General features: G+C 37.8%; 2 protein-coding genes across 5 annotated transcripts in view; one reads left to right on the top strand and one right to left on the bottom strand.

Annotated features, from left to right (window-relative positions):
• Window positions 1-3830: 3830 nt before the first annotated feature.
• On the top strand, window positions 3831-9809 carry LOC110114246 (probable serine/threonine-protein kinase At1g54610). 2 transcript variants are annotated; one of them, XM_028697641.1, is made up of 7 exons: window positions 3831-4262; window positions 4331-4627; window positions 4705-5250; window positions 5355-5455; window positions 7789-7918; window positions 8013-8294; window positions 9684-9809. In XM_028697641.1, exons 1-7 carry the CDS (start codon window positions 4014-4016, stop codon window positions 9684-9686), a joined length of 1608 nt encoding a protein of 535 aa, XP_028553474.1. In that variant the 5' UTR covers window positions 3831-4013; the 3' UTR covers window positions 9687-9809. The 2 variants fall into 2 exon arrangements, with proteins under 2 accessions (XP_028553474.1, XP_020702724.1); XM_020847065.2 differs by lacking the exon at window positions 9684-9809 and having other exon boundaries at window positions 8013-8438.
• The window catches only part of LOC110114231, a 28225-nt gene continuing 26446 nt past the window's right edge, over window positions 9298-11076 (bottom strand). For all 3 annotated transcript variants that reach the window (XM_020847036.2, XM_020847044.2, XM_020847052.2), the window contains 2 exons: window positions 10281-10449; window positions 9298-9972 (listed from right to left, as the gene is read on the bottom strand). In XM_020847036.2, the coding sequence (XP_020702695.2) occupies window positions 9611-9972; window positions 10281-10449 (531 nt within the window). In that variant the 3' untranslated portion in view covers window positions 9298-9610. The remainder of the gene's footprint in view (window positions 9973-10280; window positions 10450-11076) is intronic.

Genomic DNA, 11076 nt, shown 5'->3' with positions numbered 1-11076 from the left:
ATTCATAGTTTAGGTGATAAACATCACTTTCTTCTAATATGACTTAGCAGACTATACCTAATGAGCATCTTAATCTTCCTTTTAAAAGGATCATTTTTATTTATTTCTTTATACAGTTGAATAAGGATCTAAAATTGAATATATGTAGTGTAATTTTAACAATAATATATCTAATGAGAAGATTGTGATTTTAATCGATTAGTCATTAAAAAGAGTATATGTTTTAGGTATATTGGATTTATTGTTTAAAGTGACGGTGAAATTGATAGGGATATTATTCGTAGAATTCAAGTTATATGGTTGAAATAGAGGGATGCATTAGGCATGTTGGGTGATAAGAAAAGTACGTCTCAAATTTAAGGAAAACTTTATAATATAACAAGGAGATCTGTAATGATTTATGATGCATGAAGTTGGTTGTTAAAAAAGAAATATAAAATTTAATTAAGTGTTGCAGAGATAATGATGCATAGTTGGATGAGTGGTTTACACATAGAGTTAGCATTTGAAACAAGTATATACCAGAGCCCTACTAATGGTCCTGATCGAGTACCCATTGGGTACCCACGCTCTGTGCGGGATGGCTCGTCCACCCACCCCCACTAATAATTTTTTTTTCGGATGACGTACCCACCCAAACCCATGCGTTGTTCAACCTTAGACGTAAAAGAAATCCTGCAGAGAATTGAAATGTAGAAGACAATAATAGAATAAAATTATTTTCATATTCCCCAAATGCCTGTAATATAAAATACATGATTTTATATAATGATGCAGGGGACAAGTTGTTAGAGTTCAGCACAATATGTTATATGAAGCTTGCGGTGCATTGGAGTAACGTGTTAACAAGCCGCACAAGTCATTGTTCGATCGGTAGAACAATAGATCATTCACGTGAGCGGGCTTTAGACTGTTGTGCTTCTTAGTCAGTGTCTTGTCGGCATCTGAAAAGTTGTTCTCAGACATGGCATTTGCGGCCATAATGCATAAAATAGAGCGCGTGACGAGTGCCATGATCGGGAACGTCTTGATGCCCACGAGCCCCCAACACTTCAGAACGTCGAACTACCCGTCCTCGTCGCCGCACATCTTCTGTTCTTACAGGATGACCTTATGTACCATGTAGGCCGTGAACTCTAGGCCGGCTCTGACTTGCAAGCTGTTAGGTGCAATGTTGGTGGCCATCTCAGGCTCATCATCATCTTTAGGCAAGTTATCATAAATTGAGTAGCAGGCTGTGGTGTCTATCCATGCCTTCTTAGTCGGCGGTGGCCTTATGCCATTGTCATCTTCATCGATGACTGAGTTAAAGCCATGGCCACACTTGATCATGTATGCCTTCAACTTCTCCTTGGCCTCGTCAACCTGATCATCATTGATGTTCAACCCATGCAAACGCGTCTTCATGGCCGGGTCGAGCATCGTTGCAACGACATGGATGGGCTGGAGCACGAACTTCTCCTCAAAGATGGGCTGGATGATCTCCTTGAGGGTTTATCCACCATATTGAGTACCCACCCATAAGTCTATGAGTATACCCATATACACCCATATCCATTGGGTATGGGTGGGGACGTGGGTGGGTGTGGGTATGGTGCTCAATGCAGGGCTTTGGTATAGACGTGAAAAGGTTGGAGTAGCTCTAGTGATTGATACGATTAGAGAATCGTCTTAGATGGTTTGGTTACAAAAACTTTAACCTTCCGATGACCCGATTAAGAGAGTAGATGCATTAGATTTTATTTATGTTAAAGAAATGTAGATGTAGATCTGAAAAGACTCAGTTAGAAAGCACTAGAAAAGATTTTTTTATTAGATTTAAATGAGAATTTGACTTTTGATAGTTAATGGTGACAAAAGATTCACATGTTATTATTGTTGTATTTATATAGTTGATTGAATACACTAGATTATTATTGTAAATGCTTGACATATAAAAGGACAATATTAAATTATATTCTTGAACTTGTTTATTTATCCTTTAAGAAATCACTTTTTACTAGTTTAATAAAATGGTCATCTAATGACAACTTAATTTTTAAAATAATTACTTATTGCATATATCACTATATTAAGTTTGTGCGTTCACATGAGTTCAACATTTTACGTGGGCAGATAAAAATATGATTCATGTTGATACCTCATCAAAAAATATATTCGATCAAGCACGAATTTTAATATGAAGGTTGTAAAACCGCTTTTATGTAATAATATTAAATGCCGTCTCCACCGAATGACACCAAATATTTTGCAATGTGTTCAAATGTTTTTTGTTGCGTCCTAGAGTATTCGCAGTGGTAGAGAAATATAAAGTTTAATGTCTTAGTTTTGTACAAAGATTCAACACGTATACAAATAAAGAGAGAGCATGTAACATTCACAAGAGACATCAATATTTTTACATGGAAAACCCCTGAAAAGGTTGAAAACCACGAGGCCTAGCCCAGTTTGAATGAAACCACAATTATTTGCAGTCGATTACAAATGAGACACTTTCTTAGGAGGAAGGCCTTGACTTGATGTACATTATATGAAATATATGATGGGAATACAAAAAGTCATTGTTGACATGTTCGTTTGGTCGGAAGGACCGTAGTCGATGGGCGACGTAAGTCGGAAGGACCGTAGTCGGCGGGCGACGGAGGTCGGTAGCATCGTTGTCTAACGAAGGAGGTCAGAAGAATGGTGTCAGGTAGAAGTCCAGCAATGGATAGAAATCCAACATTATATAGATAGATGTCTGGCGAAAGTCCGACAACGGACAAAAGTCTGGTGTCGGGTTAAAATCTAGCGACGAGCGGAGGTCCGACGTCGGGTAGAAATCCGATGTTAGTCGTTGGCCGGGGAGAAATCCGACGTTAGATGCTAGTTGGGCAAAACTCCAGATTCACTTGAAGATCAGACAGAATTCCAGCATCACTTGGAGATCGGGCGAAGTTTTGGCGTCACTTGGAGATCGGGCAGAGTTTCGGCGTCACTTGGAGATCGAGTAGAGTTTCTACGTCACTTGAAAGTTGGGCGGAATTCCGGTGCCACTTGAAAGTCGGGCGGAACTTCGGCGTCACTTGAAAGTTGGGCGGAACTCCGGCGGTGGTCGAGAAGGAGTTTCTTCCCTCCTCTTCATCATCATCTTCTTCTTCTCCTCATGGGGTCATCTCTTAAGAGAAATAAGGTGTTATTTCTAGTTTTTTGAGGATGACATGACCCGTAAATAAGAGGATGATCAAGGGCAAATGTGGAGTGGTTTGGATGGACTGTCGATATTGAATCCCTTGATCGTGGACCGTTCGTCAGACATTTGAAGGTCTTAATGATATCGGAATTCGACGATCTTGGGCTCATTGGATTTGTCTAGTCGAGCTGCTCGATTCGACTATAAGCATGTCATGTTTGAAAAAACGTTTGTTAATCCAAATTGTGGTTTGAACCTTCTAACAAAGCTTCAGGTCTTCGATTTGGATCCATTTTGGCTCATATTGAGTTGACTTTGGTATCGTTGGGTTCGTATTTCCGAGACGCTCAGTTCGACTATAAGTTTACTGAAATTGGAGTTCATCTGATCTCATATTTAATTTTTGAATTTTCCAACCTAATTTTGCCTCGAGATTCGTTCTTGATCATGATAAAATTTTGATGATATATCAGTTTTGATGAAAGATAAATAATAATATGAAGTGACTGATTTATTTGTGAATATTAATAGCGCCATATGTTTAAGTAAATAGAGAATTTTAATATCCGATTAAGACTTCTACTTGATTTACATAATTAATCAATTTGACCAAAATTTTAAACATTTCGTCTAATGGCGTGGCTAATAATCTAATGGCCTTTCCGTAATATCCCCTTGACTCCGAGCCTTTTCTATGAAGTCTGAGCCGAAGTTGACCAAGGCGGACTCCCGCGATTCTAAGCTGAACATCTATCTCTTTCTCTCTCTCGCTACCTGAAGGGAACATCGGGAACTTCGCCAGAGATCGGAACCGTCGAGCTCCACTTACTTCGCCGGGAGCATGGGCTGCTTCTTTGCCAAACCGGCGGTGCTAGGCGATCTTTCACCTACACCCGTAACCAAGCCATCCAATAAACCCCGGAACGACGCTAGCTCGCCGGCGCGCCGCCGCAGTCCGATCCCGTGCCCGAGCCCTTCTACCCCGGCAACAGACCTAAATGAATGGCCCTCTTGGCTCTCCGCCGTCGCTGCAGACTCTCTCATCGGCTGGTCTCCCCGCTCCGCCAGCTCCTTCGAGAAGATCGGCAAGGTCTTGTTTACCTTTTCTCTCCTTATCGCCATTTTGTTCTGACGCCAATTAATAATCTCTGTTTCCAGATTGGGAAGGGCACTTACAGCAATGTTTTCAAAGCAAAAGATCGGCAAACGAATGAATTAGTGGCGCTTAAGAAGGTTCTCTCGGATACGACGAATTCCGAAAGTATACGATTCATGGCGCGGGAGATAGCTATTCTCCGCCGTCTGGAAAACCCTAACGTCGTCCCTCTCCGGGGTATAATCACCTCCCGCATCTCCTCCACCACATCTCCTTCCCTCTACCTAATCTTCGATTACATGGAGCACGACCTCGCCGGACTCGCCGCCTCACCTTCCGTCCATTTCTCCCTTCCCCAGGTCTCTCCTCACCCCGCTTCTTCCCCTATTTATATTAAATTTATGAATTCAACTCTGTCAATCATTCCGTCAAACAGATTAAGTGCTATATGAAACAACTTCTTACGGGCCTCGATCATTGCCACCGTCATGGAGTCCTTCACCGTGACCTCAAGGGATCTAATCTGCTAATCGACAATAAGGGGAATCTTAAGATTGCGGATTTTGGCCTGGCCAGCTTCTTCGATCCTAAAGGCAACGAACCGATGACAAGCAGGGTTGTGACTCTGTGGTACCGAGCTCCTGAACTTATACTCGGCGCGACCAACTACGGTGTCGGAATCGATCTATGGAGCGTAGGCTGTATCCTGGCGGAGCTCATCTCCGGAACGCCAATTCTCCCCGGTCGGACTGAGGTCGAGCAACTGCATAGGATTTTTAAGCTCTGTGGTTCGCCGACGGAGGATTACTGGAGGAATTACAAGTTTCCAAACGCCGCCAGCTATAGATCGAGGCATCAATACCAGAGCAGTATGAGGGAGACTTTAAAGGACTTTCCGTTGCCGGCGATCAGACTCATTGAAAAGCTCCTCTCCTTAGATCCGGCCGATCGAGGAACTGCTGCCGACGCCCTGAACAGTGAGGTATATTTATATAAGATTTTATCTTCTTGAATCCTGATCGATGCTTGTTACTTCAAAAAGCTTTCTGCGACCTAAGCCTATAAACCATTCGTTTTGATGCGCAGTTCTTCACCACGGAGCCATATGCTTGTGAGCCATCGAGCTTGCCGTGGTATCCCCCAACAAAGGAGATGGACACAAAGCTCAGAGACGAAAAAGCAAGAAAGTTAGTCTTATTTTCCTCTCTTTATTAATTAATTAATTTTTTTGAAAATATTGGTTGATTACATTATAAATAATATAATAGTTATAAAACTGGCAAAACATTCAACTAAATTATAAAAGTTTTCTAACCTGACAGAAAACTTGCAGTTGTAGCCCATAAGAACAATGGAATGAAAAACAAAATAAAACAAAAACTGAGGCATGGACCAACCACATTAAATGGGAAAATAAAGGGCTGAGGTAAAATAAAAGGACTGAGGAAGGACCAAATACAATAAATGGGAATCTTGTCGTTGTCTTTAGAAGTTGATTAAAAAAAATCTGAACTTTGCCAAAATTTGAGATTGAATTCTCTCTATGTTAAATATATATTATAGCACTAAACATCGCATTAAATGAAAAACATGTAAGCCACTTACAAATTCTCTAATTTATGAGGCTGTAAAGGAGGTAGGGGATTTTTCAAGCCTTAATAGACAACGATCGAGCGTGATGAATTTACTTTTATGAAGCCCGTAGTACTTTATGGAGTGCTATCCTCCATTAAATTGAGTATCATTCAGAACTTTTAATGTATAATAAGACTATTTAAGGAGATGGATAAGTTTGTAATAAATAGGTGTTCATCTGGGAGATTAAGGCCAACCGTGAGCTCAAATAAGCGACCAATCCCGATTGTTATTAACTAACCGACACGGTAAGATTTGGGTATGATCCTCAAATAAGCTGGAATATTTGTAAAAAACAATATATTTGTAATTTTGGGCTTTTGACAAATGGCCATCCAGAAATCTAATCCTGAGTTGACTTGACATTAATTTCTTCGTGTTGAGGACACCAAGAAAACACAACTCTCTTTGGCCTATTGGTTGAGAGCTTAGGCTTCCAGCTAAGAGGTCAAAGGTTCGAGTCTATGTGTATGCGTTGTGTGTGTGAGTTTGCCTTAAATGGCCTAAATGTCAAAAAAAAAAAAAAAAAAAAAGGACACCAAGAAAATAGTTATTGGAAGGGGTTCCGAGGAAGCGGACGTAGTGGTAGGAAAAGGAAGATAAATTAAATAGATATACTTATTCAATAAAAATGAAAAATAAAGTAGTAATGTTTCAATTTATTTATTTATATGTGCTTAAGAACAAATAGCCCTTTAATTATTACCTATCAAAATTTTAGTTTGGTTTCTTTGAGAGAACTGAAAAAAATGTTGGATTTGTGAGCAATGATTATTTTATAAACCTCATTTAAACTTCATATATTAAAGAAGGAAAAAGAAATCTTCACCATCTATTTTATATTTCTTTTTTTTTTTTCATTCATCTTTTTTTTTCTTTATTCCACTTATTACAAGAAAATATGCACATTAAAGTGCTCTTTGATTTGCTAAAAAATGAATGTAATATAAAAAAAATAGTGTTGAAGTAATGCATTGTATTTGAAATATTTTAAAGTTGTTTGGATGAGTATAAAATAAATGAGGGGAATTTTTTTTTTTTTTGAGGCGGCCGGCGGCGACAGGCAATGAAGTTTTAGTGTATTTAGAAATTGCCTAAATCAGAGAAATTTGTCAAATACACAAAAATTGAACTAGATGATAAATTTCAAATATATCAAAACTTTATACTGCATTTGGTACTTTAGGGTTTAGCAAACGCCAATATTCACTAAACCCTTGCATTTGGAATATTTTATACCCTTTTTAGTTCAAACCAAATAGCCCCTTAGGAAGTTAACATTATTAAATTAATTACTGTACACAATGGGTTCTATGGGAATGTTGAAGATGGTGGAAATTGATGGTGCTATCATGATATATTGTTTGTCAATAATTTAATATCTAATAATTAATTTGGGTGATAGATTGGCTAAATATGAATACTTTAATAAATGATTAATTTAATTTAATTAATTAGATGTTTGTTATTTCTTTGATGTTCGATTATGTCCTAAATTAAGCTAGGATAAACTTAGGCTTCGTTTGGGACGGCTTTTTTATTGCTTTCTAAAACTCCGTTTTAGTACAAAAATAAAAAAAAATTGTACTAAAACTTCGTTTTAGAAAGCAATAAAAAAACTGTCCCAAACGAAGCCTTAATGGTACAAATAATCATACGCTGAATAAGCTATGCTGATTAACTTAGAAGTCAAAAGCTTACGCAAAATAAGTTGATGGTTTGGATCTTGAAATTGAGTCCCCCATATTTTTTTCTTTTATAAGGTTAATGCCATCTAATTTCCTCAATTAGTCAGCACTTTTTTTTGTTTGTCACTATGCAAAACTATTTAACGTATATGCTTTAAATTTCTCAAATTGTTTGCGTCATTTCTCTATTTCCACAGACAAATAGAGGCCACTGTAAAACAAAGCAGCAGTAGCAATGCCCAGAAGAAGTCTAAAACTTTCCATGGCCGGCGAAGACGAGCGGTTCCTTCTGCATTCGCCAATGCAGAACTGACAGCTAATCTTGATGTATATTAACTATATCTAACACAAATTTATCAAAATCATTTGCTACATATAAATCTCACAAATTGGTTCTACATTGGCTTTGAGCCATTTACAGAGATTTAGGCGAATTGGGCATCCAAATCTGATCACGACTAGTGAGAAATTTCCGCCGCCGCACGAAGATGGAGCGGTCGGCGGCCTTTTGGACTCGTCGAAGAATTATAGCACGGCGTCCTTCACTGTAGCTGATTCTTCCCAGCTTGATTCTTATTCTTACTCTTTCTTTGAAAGTGAGATAGAGGGAGGTAAGCTGCAGCAGAAGCACAGTGGAGGGGGAGGGAGGAGAAGCACTGGAAGCAAAGCTTTGAAGCCTTCCTCCATTGGTCCAGTTGCAGAGGTAATAAACAAAGGTGGTAACTAAAATATGTTTTGGCCTCATTTGGTTGTTTGTATATATAAAATGTGTTTTGAAAATGAATTTTGTTTTTTTGTTTTTTTTTTGTTTTATGTATAGAAATAAAATCATTATATTAAGATTACTGTTTTATAGAAATAAATCATAAAATGTCGGCCTTCTAATGATCCATTTAGAAGAGTTTTGATGGGTTAGATTTGGCTTATATTAAAATCATAGATGTAGAAAAATATTATAAATTATTTTTTTATTAAATTTAAATGAGAATTTAACTCTTAAAGAATACAATGGAGAAGGATTCTTATAGCTGCGCTTAAAAGAAAGAGAAGTTTTGATATACAATTAAAAGAAGTAATACATATAGGACATAAATTTAAGAGTGTAAAAGAGTTTAGCCAAGTTCGAGTAATCATTGGGTTGAGCTGAAATTTAATTATTTGAGTAATTATTATGGTACAATGATTAAAAAAATCACTTAATCAGATATTCCATCAATATGCCAAATTTTTTTGCCCAAAAATTTCACTAAGAAATTTACTAATTTTCTACATATAAATATCTAATAATGCGCCGGAGGAACATTACAGTCCAGACTCCAGACATAAATCAAAATCACTTAATCCTTGTTAACAACACATACTATCTATTTTTAAATAAACTTTTTATGATGTAAAAATTATAGTACATTAAAAAATGAAGAATATTATAAGCAACATTCGGCTTCAAAGATTCCAATAAAGTTATTTCAAATGCAAACAACTCATTAATTTTTTAAATAATCGAGAAAAAAAACACACACACATATAATAACATTATAAGCAACATTCTTTTTTAACAAAAATTAGAGTTCACAAAAAGTGTGAACTATGAAAAGAAAATAAACAAACGAGACGCAAGAGAGCATAAACTCCAGTGTCTAAGGGGGGGATGCAGCTGAACCCAAGCAAGCAGAAAAGCAAATCAAGCATCAGCAGTTTTTTTAAGGATGTAAGCTCTAAACCTTAATACCATTTATTCATTTTAAACGATCGGACATAAAAATTGATTCCATATCATACTGAAATGTATATGCCATTCTTCAACTCTTTACACCGTTCATAATAAAACAGCTCATTCTTATATTAAAAGATTTCAACAGCTAGCTATCAGCTGTCTTTGTCAGCACCAATCAGAAACTAATCTGTGGCAAATGGAAAACCTCAAGCCTTTTCCCTCGCCAATTGACACAGAATTACGTCCGGACTCCGCACAGAATAATTTCACCCAATTTAGACAATCTACGTGAAGAGATCAATGAGCTACTTACACTTGGTTCCACTGCATGATCCAAAGACACGAATAATCCTAACATGATCTTCTCTGTTTTTGCAGTAGGACTCGAGAGAGCTGTCAATGACTCGGCCATTCTTAGTTAATTGAACACCATAAGCTTCCAACCTGCGCACGTCTCGTGGGATGGGGCTCTGCCAATCTCCATCCCACCAGGCTGGTGGGAGGAGCGGAGTTATGGTGCATTGGTGGGGCTGACGACGACAACTAAGTGGTCCCGCAAATCTATTCCAGACATGTCCCCATCCTATCTGTTTAGCCAGGCCATCTACAAGCAGCTTGCTCTGAAAGCTGCTGTAAAATACAAAGCTTGAATTCATTTGATGCTCTCCTGCCACGCCAAAGATTTATTAAGCAGAGGCAATCCAGGCTATTGCACAAGGTCTTAGTCAATAACAGAAGAGAATAACAGTAACAATGCTGACTAGCACTCTGAAGCAGGATTGAAGCTTGCTTTGAAGTTATTTTCAATCAATTAAATTAAGGGGAATTTATATATTTGTCACTAAATTTTTATATATTTACACGTCTTATATTTAAATTTTTATATTTACGTAGGTTAAATTAATTATTGTTTCGGCTTTAATCTCAATTGTGAGTTAAAATAGCTAAGTAGGGGGAAGTAAGGTCCAGTCATACCATGGTGGTTTGCTGTGGCTAATGCTGCAATGAGCTGAGCATATGTTGTCCCAACCCGGCGGTGGGCTCCAGAAACAACAGCATATTTGGCCCGTGAAGCAAGAAAGAAATCAACAAATGCAACCCATCTTGGTGCTGGTCCCCAGTCCCTGACTCTAAAATCTGTGGACTAAGGCAAAAGCAAAGTTAAATTGGAAAGCTCATGACAAGACTCAAGCCTGGATGGAACATATCTAATTTGGATGAATTGTTAAGCGCATAAAGAATAAATAATCTAATCTTTATTGCTGCGATCTTATAATTTCATCGACTAAGTGAGTAGAGGAGCTTTATTCCCCCTATTTACAGATGGGATAGAAATAAAATGCTGGAAACTAGGTGTAATAGTTGATGATCCACCATCCACTTTTGCTAACCATGTGATTATTTTTATCGACACCTAGGAAGCGTCCAAATTGTTACATTATTCTTTTGTTATTACAATATGAGTCAACATAACACCATAATCTTGTCTGTTGCATCTCCTCAATAACCTATCTTGAAGTTGGCAAAAAATCAGGGAACCCCGTCGTGATACCTAACTCAAAAGTCATCCTTTTTTTAGTACCGATCATGTTACATCTCCTGCTTCCCAATTCCTTTGGGGCTAAAGCATCAAGCTTAGATGTCTCCAATCATCTTCTCTACAATAAGAGCTGCCAAATAACTCTTCTCAACAGAATTAGGAGGTTCTGGATAGCCCCATGATTTCTGCTTTTATTCTTTTTGTAACCGACACTTGTCTGTTACTCTCTTT

The sequence above is a fragment of the Dendrobium catenatum genome, unplaced genomic scaffold (assembly GCF_001605985.2).
Source record: "Dendrobium catenatum unplaced genomic scaffold, ASM160598v2 fragScaff_scaffold_986, whole genome shotgun sequence".
Taxonomy (NCBI): Eukaryota; Viridiplantae; Streptophyta; class Magnoliopsida; order Asparagales; family Orchidaceae; genus Dendrobium; species Dendrobium catenatum.
This window is presented reverse-complemented; position numbering and strand designations above follow the sequence as displayed.

Excerpts from the sequence above, each read along its gene's own strand:
- LOC110114246 (XM_020847065.2), top strand. The coding sequence starts at position 4,014 with ATGGGCTGCTTCTTTGCCAAACCGGCGGTGCTAGGCGATCTTTCACCT. Across the intron at positions 5,251-5,354 it reads CCGACGCCCTGAACAGTGAG|TTCTTCACCACGGAGCCATA; the intron begins GTATATTTATAT and ends TTTGATGCGCAG. Across the intron at positions 5,456-7,788 it reads AGAGACGAAAAAGCAAGAAA|ACAAATAGAGGCCACTGTAA; the intron begins GTTAGTCTTATT and ends CTATTTCCACAG.